A 20117-nucleotide genomic window follows, 5' to 3' on the forward strand; every position below is an offset into this window, starting at 1 on the left:
TTTTCCGAAAATCGAAAATGTTATTTCTCCTCCATAGGGGTGGTGGCCAATTTGAATTTCAAATATCGGTAAATCTTGGGTAATTTGTTTCTCTAATACTAAAATTTGCACGGTGACCCATGGTTTTTACTCTCGACTTTGAACGTGAACGGTTGAAAGATTCCTTAAGGAAAGTCTGAGGAAAATTTTAAGTCTTTCACTTGCGAGGCGCGATCTGCGATAGGTATACAGTCACCTGTAATCTAAATATGCCCATATATGGTCAAAGGGGGGTTCCTTGGCATTCGAAATGCCCATGTGAGGGCACTGTTTTTAAAAGCGGCCACCCTCTTAAAATCTCTGATTGGTTAGATTATCTCTTTCCATGGTAACTGTGGCAAAATTGGAACAGGTGACAGTATACCTTTAATGTATATTTGTTTCGAAAATGCCATAAAGCCAGTCGGAAACGCGTACGCATTACCATATCCTCAGCCATGGTTGTTACATTGTAAGTGTTCTTGTTCTTTCACAACTCTAGGAATACATTTGTCGGAATTCATATTTAACATTTTTCGCTGTCCATCTTACAATGTAACTGTAGTGACTCGGTAGTCTAGGCACAATATTCATTGGTTCTCAATTTTTTGTGTAAAAAAAAAACTTGCTTCTTAAAAACTATAATGAGCTCGTCGCCTATATTTTCTTACCAAGAATATCCAAAGAAAATATTATTTATTTAATTTTTAAAATCGTATCTCATTTTTATGACATTTTCTGCGCCGTGAATGTCGTGGAATGCAAACCACTACACATAAAATAGACAATTTCACCACAAGACTCTAACTTACGGGCCATTCAACAAAACGCCGTGTCCCTTCCGACGTCGTGTCCAGCGATCGAATGTTCACTTCACGGACCTCTTCTTCTCACAACGCTGCATATAAACAATTTATCATTTCAATTCCTTCGGACTACTTCCTCGATGAGCGTGTAAAATTGTTTGTTGTATGAATACTGGGAGGTAAAACGTTTTTTTTTTGGTCGATCTGTGTGGGCTATTCGTCACAAACTCCTCGATATCAATGTCTGTAATTCACATAAACTGACCTTTTAATCTGTTATCTTGGCCGAGAGTTAAACGATTTAATTACCATGAGCAGACACAGATTTGCAGTTAATGGATTTCGAACCAGCAACGTGCTTCAATGCCAATCCGCAAACTTAAAGGAAAAAAGAAACACGATGAGCCAATAGGAAGCAAGGTCCGTAATGTGGCGCTAAGGACACGATCTTGACCTACTTAGATATAGAAAGGTCTTGTAATCTGTCGGCTGACTTCTGACCTTGTTGATTACCGGCGCCTTTGGCAATGACGGCACAATTTAAACATTGATGAACAAGTAGCACTTAGGCGTCAAAACAGCACCGGTCAGGCTGACTTTGGTTTGATCTGCTTAAAAACATCGCCGTGAACTCTCGTGCCTTCAGATTTACAGGGGGGGGGGGGGGGGGCGCTCGGTATTTTTCTATTGAAAAGATGCTCTGGCATAAAACAGTATACGCCACACACACTACCACACGCACATGTACATAAAGGTTTTAATGAGCCATGGAGTTATAGAAATTAACAAAGAAGTATTAACAAAATAATGATAATAATAATAATGATAATAATAATGGTTTATAATTTTAAAAGGCAAACCGAATCAACATTAACCTATCTATCCCTCATTCATTACTTTGTTCTTGGAATCATAGCTGCGACTCCATTTGAACTTTTACTGCCAACTCATCATGTCTAGAAACACAACCAAACATTGGTTGGTGCGAACACTTAACGGAAAAACGCCAAGCCTGTATTATTTGAAAGCTAGTGGACTCGTCATTGCTATCACAAGTCTGACAGAGATGGATGTATCGCGTGTATCTATCTTAGGAACTCCACGTACTGACAACTCCCATGGCGGTGATACCGATAATACTTGAAAATGAAAAGTGATTATATAGAGCATTTCGATCAATTTAATATACCGGAAATATTTTGGTAACTGTCACCAGACTGCACCTATTAAAAAGTTTGTTAAACTTTGTTTGACTTTTCACCTCAAAACGACCCCAGAATGCTTTGAATGTGCACTCCCTCAATATATACATGGCCATCGTTTATGGCGTCTCCTCTTCGAGGAATAAGTTACGTCGCGTCGCTTTACGTAAAAAGAAGGCCAACTTGCCGGCGATGTTGTCGCGTGGATCTTATGGTGGCTCGTTTAGCGGCTCATTCACCTCACAGTGTTTATGCCCTGCCCATAAATATTTATCAGTGACATCTTGACATTGACGCGTGTTTTTGTCTCGAGTCCGCGCTTCCATGTAGCTTCATGACCCTAATTGCGAATGACCCATACCTGTATCCAATGGCAGAAGTGGGCTTAAATGCCCATGCACTATTGATATCACTTAGCGCACGAAACTCCTTGCTCATGTGAAATCCAGCCATGATTCTCACACTAATTCGTTTACGAAAGTCTCATAGAACTTAATGGCTTTATTATCTTTATTTTGAAAGAATTTTGTCACGTGATCGTCAAACTGCCTTGAAACTCATGAATCAATTTACTAGGCTTTACAGAACAGTGAATGGGTTCACGAATTACACATTTACTAATTACTAACATCTTTGCCCAGGTGACATACAAGTAATTAAATAACCGGAAAATATGTCACTTAACGATTTCCCAAGTTTTGCCTTTATCTGCTTTCCAAGTAAACTTTGATCCGATAAAGAAGATCCCTCCCCCTGAATGAGTATATAATTGGCGGCACCCAATGAAAGTAAAACGATATTAATTATATCTCGAAAGCAATATGATCTTAAAGTTGCAAGGAATGACTGCGTCGCGCTGTTTATTCTACGTGGGAGGGAAATGATAGAAAACATCTTCCAGAAGGACTTTTTCGGTTTCACCGTATTTAAGGAGATGGAAAATCGAAAAATCTGGCTTAATCTCAACCTCGAGTCCTGACCAGGATCTTAAGAAGGTCGACTGGGGCGAAGATTGAGAAGACAAATAGGAAATATTTCTCCTGCGTCTGGCAAAGTAATTGCAGGGTTCTTTGACACTCGATCAAAGTTCAATGCGTCACAGACGGCATGTCCACAAAATCCATGATAATGATTTATGTTCAATGATTTCTCAATGTCTTCCCTGGCCTCCCCCACGGAGCCGAAGATCTTGAAATTGGTACAAAATAGATAAACTTTGAACGACTGAGCATTTTAACCACATTTGTTTGCTGACGTCTGTAAAGCAGCGAAGTAACTAAACACATCGACTGTCGCGACAAATGTCCGCTTCCTTGTCAGTTGTGACAAATATTAGTTTTGAAGGTGTTTCGTTTGGTCTACGGGAAATGGGTCAGACACATAACTTACCGAGCGTGTATCATAATTTGTCATAAAAAACCGGAATGTCAGACACTGTTAATTCGGATTCAAAGAGATTAAAAAAAACATTTTTAGGATTGACATTGATCATAATCGAACTTTTAATGAACTTTTATAAAAGATAAATACGAATAAGTGTGTACATGTGTTTATGTAATTAATATCAAAATTCAAAATTGTCTTATAATCGATTATAATTTTGTATAATATCTCACAAGATAATTGTCGTAACTTACAAGATAATTGTAAATTTATTTGGATATATTACGTCTATAAATTTAGACACATCAGGGCCTAATGATACTGGAATATTATGATACACGTATGCTGATTTGCATTTATTGTCCAGCAATCATACGATAGAATGTGAGAAATTTCCAAGGGCATTACACTGTTTAAACGTCCGACCTACTTGGGCCACCATACCCGTTGACGCAACAGACCTTCTAAAGACAATGTAGGCTTAGCCCATTCATCTGGTGTCTGCAAAGTGTATGCGTAACTTTCTGTAAGATGTCTGTCTCTGTCTCAGCTTTTTGACATCAAACCTGGCGTCCATGTCATACGAGTCTAGCATGGACTGTAAATTTCCGATGGGTCGACGTGTTTCCTCTGGAAATTTCCCGCCTCAAACCGAAAGTGCCTCGATCATCAGTGATACGCCAACTCACCGAGCCGAGCTACGCTGAGGTCAAAATCAGAGAGAGAGAGAGAGAGAGAGAGAGAAGAGGAGAGAGAGAGGAGAGAGAGAGAGAGAGAGAGAGAGAGAGAGAGAGAGAGAGAGAGAGAGAGAGAGGGAGAGAGAGAGAGAGAGAAAGAGAGAGAGAGAGAGAGAGGAGAGAGAGAGAGAGAGAGAGAGAGAGAGAGAGAGAGAGAGGGGGGGGGTGGCAAAGTGCGATTTCAAAGATAGTGATAAAGTCTGGGCGTTTTTCTGCTTCAGATCACCATGCCAACACAGTGATATAACTCCCAAATCACTATCGTGAAGTCGTCTGTTACGATTCAAAAATTCTAAAATCATAATGACAAAGAATGCAATCTGGGTATTCTCAAAATTTAACTTGTCATTTATTCTCTAATGATTTCCTTCGATGTGTTCGAGTGATGCTGAAGACTGGGATTCACATTATGTCGCGTTCTTTTTTTCCGAAGCCAAAGTCGGAAACGAAAACTACGTTTCCTTTGAAACATGACAAAGATGTCAAGGAAGACATGAAAATTTCGATATTCCTTAGGTAATCAATGATTAAATCATATGCTGCATGTTGCAACCTCGGACAGCGTGTCCTAGATTGTTAGCAAGATCTCTTAGTCTTCCCTCGAGGACTCTCACAATGATGGTTGCCGTCTACGCTTTCTCTTGCGTTCAAGGAGTATGCACTGCACAATTCAAAAAGAAGTCAAACTTTTGCTGAACTTGAAGTGTTTTGCGTAAATGAGGATTAAATTTATGATATATTTCATAGGGTATTCAGTGTTCTGTTTGGAACACTCGGTTTCAAAACTCTGCGTTTAGGTTTTCTGGTGTTTGCGACCTGTAGGGCACAGAAATAGAGCAAGTTGACCAAATATTCGCCACATCGTGTCTCGCCATGGGTCGGCAAAAGGTCACCAACTTGCATATATTATAGGCAAGGTGTTGATTGGTTAGTTCACTATCGACGTTCATCTCATGACAGATGTCGATATAAAATTATCATCTTATCCACCTTCTCCTTCAGATGTTGTCGAGGAATCGATCAAGAAACATGAAAGCTGTCTCCCCATCAGGATGTTGCCTGGCAACGTTCCTCGTGATCCTGGCCGCTAACTGCACTCTCGGACAAGGTAAATAGTTTTTGGTGAAAGTGTTGTAGGGTGTGAGCTCTTCTACGTGATGTAATCCACATTCTGCTTCACTTGATTCGCTTTCCATTTCAATTTGTATTTTCGAATTTGCCGGATTGAAAGTTCACACCATTTCTTGAGATGGTATTTGTACTTAAATATCTTCAACATGACACCACTCTGCATTTTACTATATTGCATGATCACAACTTTAGCACAAAAGACGGTGGAAATCATCGAACAATTTCTTTCGCTGCTTATACTGTTTCTGTCCCACAAAAGAAGTCAAAGATGTAGAAATATTTCTGTGTGAAGTATTTGAAATTTTCGGTTAGCTATGACGAAAAGATATAGAAATAGTCATAACAACATGGAATAACAAAATTTGGGTATGTTGATCGTATCAAGCCCCGGTTTTAAGATTATGTCTAGGTTACTGCCACATAAATGATGGAGACACCGACATACCAGTTTACCAATTTCCCAGCTTGTTGTTTTGATTCCTTGCTTTCTTCTCAATCGTGGTCATGATTTTGATTTTAAGGGACACATTTTCGAGTAAACTTCAGCGGCGTTTGCTAATAAGGTAGCGTCAACGGGTTATCGCCGGAATTGAATTTCTTACAATTTGAAAAGTCAGCAGAACGTGTGTAGACGAGTTGATAGTTGGTTCCTCACGTCCCCAGTTCGCTGGAAGTGTGAGAACACCAGTCAGGGGCTGATTTGTTCTCACACTCTGTATTTTCGCAAGAGCGAAATATATTTTCGTTTGACGAGTACTCATTGGTCCTTTGCTGTCCCGCAGCCCCCCCCCCCCCGCGCGCGTTTTGTTTGACGAATGAGCGATCTCGTATTATAAGACCGGAACTATAGCGCGGGCAGACGACACACTTCGAAGCAAATGGATTTGTGCACTCCTGTTGGTGACAAATATGTATGAAGATTGATCAAAGCACGATAGCATTGCTAAATTATTAATACTTAGTGCTGTTAGAGCAGTGAGAAGAAAACTTTCATCAGTATAAACATGTTTTGTATAGCATTATATATGTGTGTGATTGGGTGTAGACTAGGTTTTTCGAAAGGTTATGATATAGGCCTAAATCAAAGGAAGCAATTGATGACAATGATGTTTACTACAATAAAATACGACGACTGCAATTTTTTCAAGTATTGAAGGGACGCGAGAAAAATAATCCCACACCCCAATGGGCTAAGATGGAATGTCTCACTCGAGTTGAGGAATTTCTGTCTTACACTCGCTTGAGACAGAAACTCCTCAACATTCCGTATGGGATTCCTATGCGCGTTTTAACGAAAAGTACTTCAGAACGGAGCGTCATCATTGCATCGTTTCATCGTATATTTTGGAGCATAAGCGCTTCGCATCCTCGTGTTTAAATCTAGCACCTGGCCACCACAGCAAGGGCATATAGGCGAGTTGCTCGATATCACATTTCATATCTGTCAACGTTCAGGTTCAAGTTCTGAATTTTCAGCCAGTCAATGCTGTCTGTCTGTCTTTCTGATAAGTTACAGACCCGGTCCAGATTTGCTGTGACGGTGACCTTGTTAATACAGGGAGTCAATGACCCGATATCGTCTTACGACATCGGCATTATATCTACCTTAGTAAACCTTCACGCACCCGAGAAGTACAATGTACCTGGCTTGCCAAGAACTCTTAATTACACACAGACAATTTGCTTTCTCAATCTTGTTTGTTCATACATTGTGCCCTGTACTGTGTACAGGTCTTGTCGGTTTTTCTCCCTGTGTTTGTTTTCCGCTCAATATTTCCGGTGATTAGTAGGGAAAAGGAGGTTGTTACGCATACAAAGATGAAAGTTATTTTTTGTGGGCGACATATTTGTAATAGAGGATAAGCAGACATTCAAAACTGCGCAATTTTGGAAACTGCATGTATCAAAGAGACATGAATGTGTTTTCTCCGGACGAAATTACTCGCAGCGCCGGTCTGTTAAGGTAATATGCACCTCGAAAGTGAAAGACTTAAACTTTTGCTCAAACTTTCCTCAGTGAAACTTTCAACCATTCTCTTACCAAAGCAAGAATAAAAATCAGAGGTCACCATGCAAACTTTGGAACAAGAGAGACAAATAACTTGCGATTTCTCGATATTTGAATACAAAATGGCCGCCATCCCTGTGTTAACTCTATGGGGAAAAATAAAAATTTTCGATTTTCGAAAAATTAAGACCATGAAAACTTTTCTTTTGCCGAGAGCTTCAAAATGAACCCCCACAAGTGGTAGGTCCGAAGAAAATTGATAAAATTTAAAGGCCCGAATTTCTGTCCCCGAGGTGCGTTCTACCTTAAGGTGTTACAGGGTTTATATTACCAGGGTACGAAACAAAGGGCTAATGGATGGAAAATTTACTTTGGAACACGGCCCAACAGATTATGGCGCAAGGTAAAGAGATCGTTTGATTATTTAAGAGCACCGCCGGCAAACAGGCGTATAGAATAACATATTTCACACAAGGTTCAGTTGTTTCAAAATCTGACACGAAAAGCTAAAGTCCTTTTCTCATCAACAACTTATGTCGGTTTCAAGATCAAAAGCCTCGTGTAGAAACAATGTCACGCCGTCCTGCCATAGTAGTTCCAACTCTAAGTAAGTTAATATTCTGAAAACAAGCTGAACCGGAGAGAAGTTTGCGATTTGATTGTTGTTCGAAAGAACGAATTTCCGATTCATTACATATTTAATTAAATTTCATAAAGTATAATTATAACCTGCTGTTTAACTTTGTAGGTAGAACTTTAAATCCGAGTTATAATTTCTAGAAAAACGTAAGCAGAGATTCACCGCCGTCTGTGTTAAATTTAATTGTCACAGACAGCACTGAAGCTGTTCCCGAAGAGTTCCGTTACACAACTCCGCAGAAACACGTGTGCGGTCACATGGGTTATCAAAAGTTTGCCAATAGATTGCCAACCAGACTTTACTTACACGCGATGTCAGAGTTTAGTATGAATGGGTCTGGTAAACTCTGTACGACATTTCGTATGAGAACTTTTCAACTTTGTATTTTAAAGTGTTAACCGCCTGGTACCTGTCGCAGGCTAGAACATAGTAGAAAAACTGTCTATGATTTGAACTCGTGATTTGAGAAGTGTACGCGTGATCAGGCGTAAATGTGAGGGCGTTGATAAATGTCCGAAGACAGGGTGATTTGTGAAGTCTTACTAGCAATCATGTCTCGAAGAATGTGTCATTCACAATGTACCACACCAATACGTTACTGTTGTGCGTGAGCTCTTGCGAGGAATGCATTCATGCCAAGGGGGTCAAGTTACGTTAATACCTTTCCATCCTGAGAACACATTTATTCGTGTTATAACTTAACCCAATATTGTGTACAACGATCTAAAACTCCACAGCTTATGATAAATCAGAGCAGAAGTCTATAATTTTACCGTCCGCACGTAATTATTAAAGGATCGTATACTTTTTTGCAACGGTAAGATTTTCTGAGTAGTTTGCTGACGTTGTAGCGACCTTTACACAACACAGTTCATAATAATTGTCGTCATTGAAGTTGCATCACACACTGACATCAGACCACACATTACAGGCAGAAAAATCTAACAAGGGACAGTACAATATCGGGGACTAGATATTCGGACTCTTAATTTTACAATGTTATATCGACCTATCACTTGTGGAGCTCATTTCGAAGCTTATGGAGTAAATAAAGTTTTCTCAGGCTTAGTTTTTTGTAACACGGGAATCTTCCCCGGCCCATAGAGTTAACATAGGGATGGCGACCGTTTTGAATTTCAAATATTCATGTTGTTTCTTTAGTACCCCGGGGCCGCTTTTTATTATTCTTTGTTTTGGAAGAGAACGGTGGAAGGTTTGCTTGAGGAAAGTTTGAGCAAAAGTTTACTATTTTCGAGGCATGACCTACCTTAAAGCAACATTTGAGGATGACGGCTATAATGAGATGTGTTGAAAGACAGAATGCGGGCTGTGAGTAGGGCACGATAACAAGATTCCGCCAAAAATTGTCGAATGTACCAACATTAATTACCATAGTCTAGATACACTCGATACTCCTCTGTCGATGGTAGAAGCCAATTGGCATACAGTGGACATATTGACCCCATACTACATACCACCAAACGTCTGACAGTCAGCCACCGATCTGGATTTATTGACAGTACAAGCACGGGCATCATAATATCTATTTGACATTTACACTCCAGTGAAATTCTGGCTCAGTTTTATTTACAGTTGACGTCTGCGTCTGGGGTAATGGGCCTGGTAAACTCTGTATGCCTTAGTGGCCGTATCCTTGGCATACAATGCAGTCACCTTCAGTGGAATTCCAGGGTCAGAAGGGCAGTACTCGCCGTCTGCAAGAATCACTCCGGATCTGACGAGACAACAACCTGGCTGATTGATCCAACAAAGGATTCACTGCATGCATTGTACATCTTTTGTCTTCTATTATTCCCATCTTCGATTAAACAGCCAAATAATGAGAAACCAATCAAGGAAGGTTATTGTGATATGCCCTGGGTTTAGGAAATGAGGGCATATCAGCACGATGAAGGACGTCAGGCGTTGAGCGCCGGAAGCGCAAATCACAATTTAACGCAATAGACATGATAATAGTCCGTTTCAATTTGTAATTTTTGCGTCCTTGCAGTCGACCATCCTTACTTCAAGTATACAAACAACGCCGGCAAATGTTGAAATATTTTCAAATGTCCTTGATCTGTTGATTTAATTAGGAAACGAGAAACGTTGAATATAAAGATGCAAGAGAAACAAGATCCCAAGGACCAAGGCTATCCATGTACATAGCATGTTTTCCTTAAATTTTGTATGAAATGCAATTTTACATACTGAGTGCTATATAGCGTCGTAAATGTTTCTGTCTTGTATAAAAAATGTCACTAGAAATGTTCATACGTTTTTGATCGAGAATCACTGAATTTAAAGTTTTCGCATTCCATAGAAAGTACACGTCAAGCCCAACTCATTGGAATGTCGTTCGAACTAAGTAACCTAAAAGTGCAGTCAACTGTCAATAAACCTTTATCGCATGTGTTTTTCTTTGATGCTTTTGCGAACTATGCCAAACCAGTGTAATAGTGAGCTTAGAAACTGCCAACTCAGCAAAAAGCGCGGCTAGTCACTCCGCTGGTTTAAATGCATTTCCTTTTGTGCCCAGGTTTATCCATCTTTCACCGTTAAATCCTGGTTGACTTGATGTGGTCCATTTTTATGGTTCATCATGTGCACTTTCCACGGGAAACTGATTTCGTCGGTCTTGTAAAAAAGCTCGTTGGCATCACAGCTCTCCACCTACCAGAAAGAAAGAAAGATAGGCATTCAATGGTTTATCAGCGTTGTGATTCGAGCAACGATGAGACACACTCATGCAAATTTATATTAATTTGTTTGACGAAGTTTCAACTCCAATTATTATATTTTTAATGGGTCATTCTCGAGATAGTTAAATTATGTATAGACAAGGCTGACATCTCCACTCTTTGCAACAGACAACATATAACATCCGTCGCCATGGTGTCAAGGTAAGTTACTGTCGAGTATGTGTAGGTCCATACATAAAAGTATGAGAGGATTATGGCGGCAGACATGCGCACAAGGGTAAATATCCTTAAGCTATATGTATGCACAAACGATCTGCTGGAAAATACGATCTATCACGACCTACAAGTGACCGTTGGTTAAACTGGTGCATATCCAGAGGCATTTCACAAACACGCGTGTACTGATTCTTTCCGAACTGAGTCAACGTTAATACTACCTGACATGCGCATGCTCAGAAGTCCTTGTTGCCATTTTCCTATTGTACGTCCTCGTCTCTCGGACACCGGCGGATAGATTACTTTCAAAGTTGCCAACAGTTTATGTTGCAAAATCTGCCTCACCTTTTTTCTTGATACAGTCCAGTGAGGTCGCCAGTAGTTCCTTTACAATGTTCAACGCACTGCAAAGACACGCGTCTTTGAAAGAGTTGACGATAATACATTGCGACGCGTCGTTACGATGCACCGTAATTTGTTTCAATGTACCAGTCTGATGTACTTGCCACATTCCTATTCTGTTACTACGGTTTCTATGTCTTACACTTTCCCTCGAATATCCCTGGACTGTTTTGTCTGGGCCAGTTTGCAAGTAAATAGAGCAATGTCTATACATGAACCTTTTAGTACTTTGGGAGTGTGGATGATGCTAACCCGCGTTTTTCAAAACTTTAATATCGTTTAAGATGAAGCTGTATTCCATCATCATCATCATCGTTGTCATCATCATCATCATCATCATCATCATCATCATCGTCATCATCATCATCATCGTCATCACCGTCATCATCGTTGTCGTCGTCATCATCGTCACTATTGTTGTTGCTGTTTTATTGTATTTTTTTATACTGGTATTGCAAAAGTGCAATGTATGTTTATCATACTCACATGGGAACGCATTATAGTTTGTTAAGTTCCTTCGTGCACTGTCAGAAACCTAAATTCTTTCCGACTATAGTGAGTACCCGGAAACTAGATTATCGTCAACGATTGAATTGTTTTTCTTTGGTTTGCAGTGTTTATGGTTGGCGTAAGAAACACCGCAAGTTGATAATATTGTCATGCGTTCATCAGAAAACATCACGTGTCTATCTGAAATTATCAGAAAAACTATATAAGTACTGTCTGGCTTTTCATGGTAATTTCTTTGGTTATCGGCTGGATGTCATCATCGCAGCGATCGTGGTATCGTTAATTAGTCTCAGTCCTCAGTACCTCTTGGCCGTGTTGACCGGCACGACCCCTAACCCACTGCCCTTAGTGGTATAGGGATCCAAATTACAATTCGACTGAGCTCTTGTACGGTGCGAGAATTTGGCCAGAAGGGAATTTCCAAGGGCTGAGAACGTTTTGTTTAATTTTAAAATGTACAAATTTGACTTTTGAGGCCACATAGAAAAAAAAAATTTTACGGGTACTTCCTCACTTGAGCCATTATATAAATTCAGTGCAGAGCTACTCATAAGTAAGGGACTGGTCAGTTTCTTCTTCGGCCGGGGGGGGGGGGGGCGGTGGATTATTTTTTTTGCCGACGTCAAAAAGTGGCTGACCCCCCTATTCCAAATTTTGAAAACAGGGTGACCCCCCCTATTCCAAATTTCAAAAACAGGGTGACCCCCCCCCCCCCGGCGCCGACATAGGTAAACAAAAGGTGGACATAAATTATATATATAATATATATATATATATATATATATATATATATATATATATATATATATATATATATATTTTACATTTTACATATATTTATATTTTAAATAGTCATTCTATGTTTTAATGAAATTGTTGACATGTCAGTTGTAAGATAGGAATTTCAAAGTGTCAATCTTAAAGTTTGAATACAGTACATTTTGAATGAGCTGTATTTGAATGAGCTGTGAATGTATTTCACACTTTCTATGCTTAACCAGATGTCCTGAACTGTTGTACAGAAATGGATGTCAATCATTAATATCAAAGAGGAAAAAGCAGTGAATCAAAAACTTTGATGGGTGTTAAGACTTGCCAACCATCCAATTAAATCTCCTGAGGAGCCATAGAGAGCTTTTTAGCCAAATCTGATGTGTACAGTGTCTGAGAGGACCTTTTCTTGTAACATTGAAACCATAAAAGCACAGCTAATAATGACAAAAACTGCCTTTTTTAACTGTTATTTTGTTCATAAAAAAGCATCTTTCTACAGAAAACCTGTGACAACAAAGGAAAATAATTGCATCAATGAGAAGGAAAGATATCTTGTCATTTTTCTATCTCTAAAATAAGTCACTGTATCAAATATATATTGTGAAATATTTGTGCATGTTGCTTTCTCATACTGAATTCTCATAGAGAGAACAGAAAAGTATCAGGAATTTGTCATCCTTTTCATATGAAATGCAGATTTCATAATGGTACACTTTCACTTAGCAAACATCAAGATATCTCTGATTTATTAAAGTATGGCGCCCGAAGGGCGCGCCGAAAAATATGAAACATCCTGATATCTCTGATATATATGCCTTGTATATTAAAGTCATGCACCTGAAGGGCATGCTGAAAAATGTCTGATATATTAAAGTAATGAGCTTGAAGAGCACGCTGAAAAATATTGAACATACAGATATCTCTGATGTATGTATGCTTGATATGTTAAAGTTGGGCGTGCTGAAAATATGACTGATTATTAAAGTTACGCGCCCGAAGGGCGCGCCGAAAATACAACTGAATGATGAATTTGTGGCTGACACTAGCATTTTAGGCAATGATGAGCCTGTGTCAAAATTCAAAAACACACTGACCCCCCCTATTGGGCATTTCAAAAACATGGTGACCCCCCCTATCACCAAAGTCAAAAACAGGGTGACCCCCCCCATGAATCCACCGCCCCCCCCCCCAGGCTGAAGAACTGACCAGTCCCTAAAAGAGTTAGATATTGTGTGAGCACGGCAAACGGCGTCTCTTGACACAAGAGTGACAGAAATGTTGCACAATGTGTCTCCAAAAGTCGCATTCATTCAACCAAGCCGTCGCAAGGTATACCAGAGTCGATGCTTTGAAGTGCGCGGAGTATTTCTACAAAAAATAAATGTTACAGCAATTTCTGTGTGGGTTACCTATAAAGATATCGTGCATGTAATGATTTTACGGTTTGGACCAAAGCCAATAAATCTTCGTGTGATTTTCACTTTAATAACCGGTAGAAAGCCGCCTATAAAAATACGAATACGAACAGATAGCGTTGGGATATATTCGCGCTGTGAGATGATCTTTCGTGAACTCTAGCATCATGGTCGCCTGTCTGACTTTGCAGGTCGCCAGACAACCAGGCCTCGTAATTAGAATTGTAAGCGTTGATTTTCCTCAGGCCAAAAGCCGTGGAGTGGGTCGAAGGATAACAAAATTCGGTTACTGAACTATCAATGAAAAAACACGCTCGGCAGCTGCGGCCAATATCAGAACTGGATGCTCGCCAAGACACGGACACAAAATACAACTGCCGTAAGGGAGTGCCTGTCTTTCATGGCTTCGTCATTTTTCAAACAAGCTGTTCCAGTTTTCACAATGGTCGATAATTGTATGTGAGCTTTAGCATTTTCATCTCTTATTTCCCTAGATATGCCTGGTCTCCGTAGGTATATAAGGTCTTCTCATTTCGAAAAAAGTGATAAAATATCCAATGTGTCGTTTTTAATTTGGTGGAAATATTTTAACTAGTAACTTATTTGGAGTCTGCAACATCGATTTATTAGAACACCATATCTACGCGAAATTCTCCTTGCAGACTCTGTTGATGAAAAATCACCGGACTGACATGTTTGTGGGCAAGCTTAATGCTGTTACACACTAAATACTTGGGTGGTTGAGTTTCCGAGTCATTTGGTACATTGTCGGTTAAACATCGTAGCGATATCATGTAACATTAGACCGTGACAATGGACGAATCTCGGCAAGTTCATCTACAAATCAATATAAACCGTGCCGTGCCTGAATGACCTCGAAAAGGTCTCCAATTTTATGATGACCTTCCGTCAGCAAATTAAGTAATTTGCCGTGTTTCTAAGGTTGGCAAATGATAGGTTTGTCTCGCTTTCCTTGAATCGTGTTTGCAAAATGGCGGCCAAAAGTTGCCTCGGGACACGTCACTTACTGTGGTTGATATATTTCACCAAAACGAATGTAAATGTTGACACAAGGTTGAACCATAAATTTTGGTTTAAATGGTAGAATAAGGGAAAGATAAAGTCTGACGTTTATGGGACTGATAATCCCCGGCTAGAGCAAGTTGTTCTTCATGTCTTGTCGAGCAATTGGATGATTACGGTCACACTTTTCCCAGAACAACTGCACTTATCTGGGGATATGAAAACCAGACTGACGAAGGAGGAACTACGAAATTCCGGAAAGTAAAAGACGAGAAGGGAGGGTCGTGCCAAAGATCATGTTTAACGTTTAGATCATGTTTTAACTTTTGGGCTGGAAATCATAATTCTGTAGTTCCGGAAACTTGGAATTGATATTGGCGTTTGTCCACTGAATGGGTTCTTTGAACGCTGTCAGTTGGTTCATTTATCTCGGCAATAAACTTTTTACAGAGATGAGTGGTGTTGTTTAAAGCATGTGAGGACGACCAGAGACGAAAATCTGGCTTTGTGGTGCCACGAAGTTCCAAAGCAACCGAGTCGAAAAGCTTTCCTCTTATTTTTCGGTACGAGTGTGCAGTTGTGTACCGTCCAATCTCTGTTGTTTTGGGGAGTTCATGACCGACGAAGTGAACGTGATTTTTGTTATGGCAAGATATTCGAAAGCGGCATTAAGTGGGTCACTTTTATCTATGACATTGAAGGGCGAGACCAACAGGGAGGTATTGTAGTCACAATCAGTTGCAAGACTCTCAAAAAGACACGTTTGAAGTACATTCACCAACTCGTTACGCAGATAAGACTATCTACCCTCTTCCGACTGACTCTGATATTCCACCTATCTAGCGCGTACATTTGGTAAAAAAACTGACCTATTTGATCAGATTTTGACTTTTCACTTCTTTTCAAACTCACAATGTCATATTCTTAATTCCATTGCGGGGCATGTCGCGCCATGTGACCGGTATGAAGGACCTGTCTGTCATGTGACAGACACAACGGAGGTCAGACTGGGTCGCATGTCTGGACATATTGAAATCTTCCGTGCAAGGTACTCCCGCAGTTGCGAAGGTCACCAAGCGATCACAAAAACATCCGTCGTTAATATTTATGTGGGCACGGACAACAACGTCGTTTCAGATATTGCGTCATGTGATGATTTTTTACCCGGTAGCTTCTTGCTCCGCCCCGCGAGGTACGATTACGAGTTCCGGCCAACGTAAATAATGTAAGACTACACTCGTGTTTTTGTTGTTGTGTTTTTAGTAGGTCGTAGGTAAACCCCTCATTACGGTAGATATAAAGACAGCGACCAAGCCACACTCAATATTAGTATTTCATATTCCCTGCTACCAGAAACTTCGAGACATCATCCTGTACTATCAAATATAACTTCTTCTCACTTCGAAAGCTCGGAAAACATATCGACGTGGAAATATACAAACCCCGACGAACGCTTTCGTTGATTTTGACTCTCTCTCGAATTTTTTACTTTTCCCTTTTACTCGAAATGTTGATTTCAAAAGTTTTATTATTCGTCGTATGGTGGAACCGATATTTTATAGGAAGTCAAGGTACGTATGCGAGATTATTTGATCAATTCTAAATGTTTTTCTTGAATTGGTTGTTTTTTTGAGGATGTATGCCCTTGTTCATGTAGCCGGACTTACGGATTTGTCAACGTGTTTTGGTCTCTTTGCTTTTGAACGGCTGTTCACCGAAACGTGCGTTTACTTTTCTTTGCGTAAGAGCAGTAGCCACCGTTCAGATCACTGTGGCACAGCCTTTATGGTCGCCATCAAGGTGTAATCGTAAAATAGACGCGAAGGACGAATATGCACGAGAACAGGACTTTTTTTTCGGTCATAGCACATCGCCAACGCTGCGTAAAATACATGGTTACGTTCGATGTACGTACGATTCACTGTACAATATATCGACTCTCTTTCATAATGAATATACAAGTCATTTAGGTGTGTGGCGGCCACGGTCAGAGAGTTTGTCCCTCTTTCCCGCTTCACTTGTTACCTCTAACAATTCAGTCGTATCGATGAATCCTTTGGATGGATTTCATTTTTTTCTTAAAATGACAAATTGCTTGGTGTTTGAATTTTAATACCCATGCTATCGCCTGGATTGCCGACACCCGCTTGTGTTGTTTTGGCCTTTTTGCCTTCGCATAGTAGCAGCATTACGCTCGGATTTCATGCCTGCTGCAGTCAATCAGCCATGTGAGAGTCTATCACGTTGAGTACCAGCTTACATTAAACACTGTACGACAAGTGACAGACGTTCATACCGGCAAACCTGACTGAACGCACATGAATCTGCAGTCTTTTGCTCGCCTTCAGAAAGTTTTGACTCGCTGATGGTGATTGTTAGTATCTCTTTCGACATTTTTTCGTGAAAATGACAATTATTTCAAAACTTAACCACGCTTTTACAAAATATTGACTACGTCGCGGAACTCGTAATCTCGAAGAATTTATAGCGTATTCCTCTGCGTGTCTTCTGTTATGATATTATCCATTGTATATTTTGTCTTCGGTGGTTTACCAGACAACCACACTCTCAAAACAACAGCTACACGAAGATGGCGTGATGAAGTTTGAGAGAGAGAGAGAGTATCTGACGTTGAGTTTGCCACTAATAGTGAAGGGTGACCGCAAATGGGACTCTTCACCGCCCGCCCTGTTCAATCTCTTGGTGTTCAATGCCATGTTAGTAATAGGCAAGGCGCGTGTCCTTATACTTAACAAGGGACTGCATGCCACTCCTATAGAACCTATTCTGTACACAGCTATATAGTATTTGCGGCAAACCAAACGGTGGTCGGTTTTTACAAAGAACGACATGACACCGAGCAGCCTATGTGGGAAAACCTGGCCCCAGGTTACTTGTTCTACTTGGTCTATTGCCAATATAGATTTTTTTGCAATTCTGACCTCGTTTCGTTTTTTTCATGAGAAGACAACAGGGGCGCAATTCATGTAACGGGTGTGGGAACTTTCTTTGGGAGTTTCTTAGCCTGAAGTTCCCTGAGTGATCCATACTTGCTCTTTATTTTGCTGGTTACTCGAATACATACAACTATATGTTCTTGTTTTGCTGGTTACTTGTACTCGAATAGCGGGCCACACAAGTGAACACAAACATAAGTACCTGGGTACTGTTCAAATAAACTTGTATCTGCGAGAGTCCGTTTGCTTACCATGCTCGAAATAGCCTCAAAATAATGACATGTCTTCACGTGTATCTGAAATCTAACCACCGTCAAAATATTTTTGTTTCTGTCGGCACTGGATTTTCCCAGAAGCTACAATCTGCCGCGCAAAACTCTGACAGTCCTCAGCTGTCGACTCACATTTCGTAACCTTGGCAATGTTCCCATATATACACGCCCAAAAATGCTCTACAGTGTACGCGTACATCATCTCAACCATGCGCGGTTTACCTGAACCGGATCCAAATTCTTTCGATGCAAAAATGTAAAATACGTGCGCAAAGTGTTCGACCGAAAATTTGATATCAAATCCTTGAGTAGAAGAGAAACTTCTGGAATGTGTCGTTCGTATGACTTTTTGGGAGCCATTTCATTGCTGCCATGCGTCTTCCATTGTTTACCTTGTCCGCTATTTTCCAAAACTGAATACGACAGAACAAATCAACAGCCTCTCACGACAAAGTAGCAATGTGCTAAGGAGTATAGTTATGACGCTCAGCTGGAATTTATTGTCGATTCTAATAACCTGTTATACCATGACTGCCATGAAACTTAGCATTTCAATTTAAGCATGGATGATAAAGAATTTAGATTTCAATCATACCGAGATAAGAATAAGGATCAGCCTTGAATTTAATCTCTTTCCAAGGCATAGATTTCATAATCAATTTGAATATTCTGATCTCCACAACCATAACCATTCGATTAATGCAGATTAAATTAATCAATAATCTGAAAATAAATTGCAAAAAATTCTACTCAGATCTTGTCCAATTACTGGTGATATCTGTGTCTTATATCTTCTATATATGAGCCAACACATACGTAAAATTTGTAAAATGTAATGTAGTTTTTTCCTTGTCACAATGTAATATTTATATCTTTCCATAAGTCATTCGTTACAGAAATTTTGAAATTGCTTATTATACGTAGAATCATTCATAGTATTTTTCTAACAAAATATTTGTAAGAAAATATTGTCAATCTGTGTCCATTTCAAAATTCATCAATAATGTTTGTAGTTGAAGAAATTGGCCGTACCATTATTGATATGATCTTCTGCGAATAACATGAGCATCGACCGATTCGACATAGTTGATAGACCCATCACCAGCTAGCTGAGTTGTCCCTTTTGGTAGCAGGGAATAAAATGACTGCACTGATTCCCTAAATGTCGGTTGTAACACTGACACCAAAACTGGGACTGTCCGAAGTGGAGAGTTGACAAGGTCGAATCCTCACAACGCATAGTTTGTATTATACGATCAACATCTGAACAACTTTTGGTTAATGAAACAGAAACAGAAAGTTACAAACACACGTTGTGCAAAAATAGTCCCGGCAAAACGGCGCGCGCATTTTCTCCGGAGATGGTTCCAGGGTTGGCATCCGGGCAGTGCACTTTCGGCAGAATGGCAAACAGGCTCCGTAGAATGTGTCACACCACTTTTAAGGTTATTAGTGCAAAGTTAGAGTGACTCGGACATATCAAAATATTTGAAAACCTGAATGTTTGCCAAAATTCACAAAAAAGTGCGTGACTGCGAAGCGCTCTGATGTATCGCTGGGTGCTGGATGAATCTGGTTCAAACTGATTCCTGTAATAGTTCCGCTTAACTCGCTTCGAACTGTTCTGTCGAGACTTGCGTTCGAATCTTTTAACTTTAGTGTAACCTGTGCAATGTTTTTCCTTTCTTTATACACAATATCCAAGACATATGACAAATGAAAAGGTTTTGTTTCGATATTTCTGGTTCGCATTGCAACGATCCTATGTCATGTTTACATGATACACGTATTTCGCCGATCATGTTGTGCCTATCTCTTGCTGCTGTAGACGCAACGCCATTTAAATCATCTTTCCCATAGGACATAAGTTTGCTATGTCATTGGCAGAGCACATTGCGCACTCATGTTGAAATACTGTACA

General features: G+C 40.0%; 1 protein-coding gene across 1 annotated transcript in view; it reads left to right on the forward strand.

The window, feature by feature from the left end:
* LOC139122195 (follistatin-A-like) overlaps positions 1-20117 on the forward strand; it is a 29677-nt gene that overhangs the window by 3223 nt on the left and 6337 nt on the right. Inside the window, 1 exon segment of the mRNA XM_070687615.1 lies at positions 5149-5254. Coding sequence (XP_070543716.1) covers positions 5149-5254 — 106 coding nt within the window.

The sequence above is a fragment of the Ptychodera flava genome, chromosome 21 (genome assembly GCF_041260155.1).
Source record: "Ptychodera flava strain L36383 chromosome 21, AS_Pfla_20210202, whole genome shotgun sequence".
Classification (NCBI taxonomy): domain Eukaryota; kingdom Metazoa; phylum Hemichordata; class Enteropneusta; family Ptychoderidae; genus Ptychodera; species Ptychodera flava.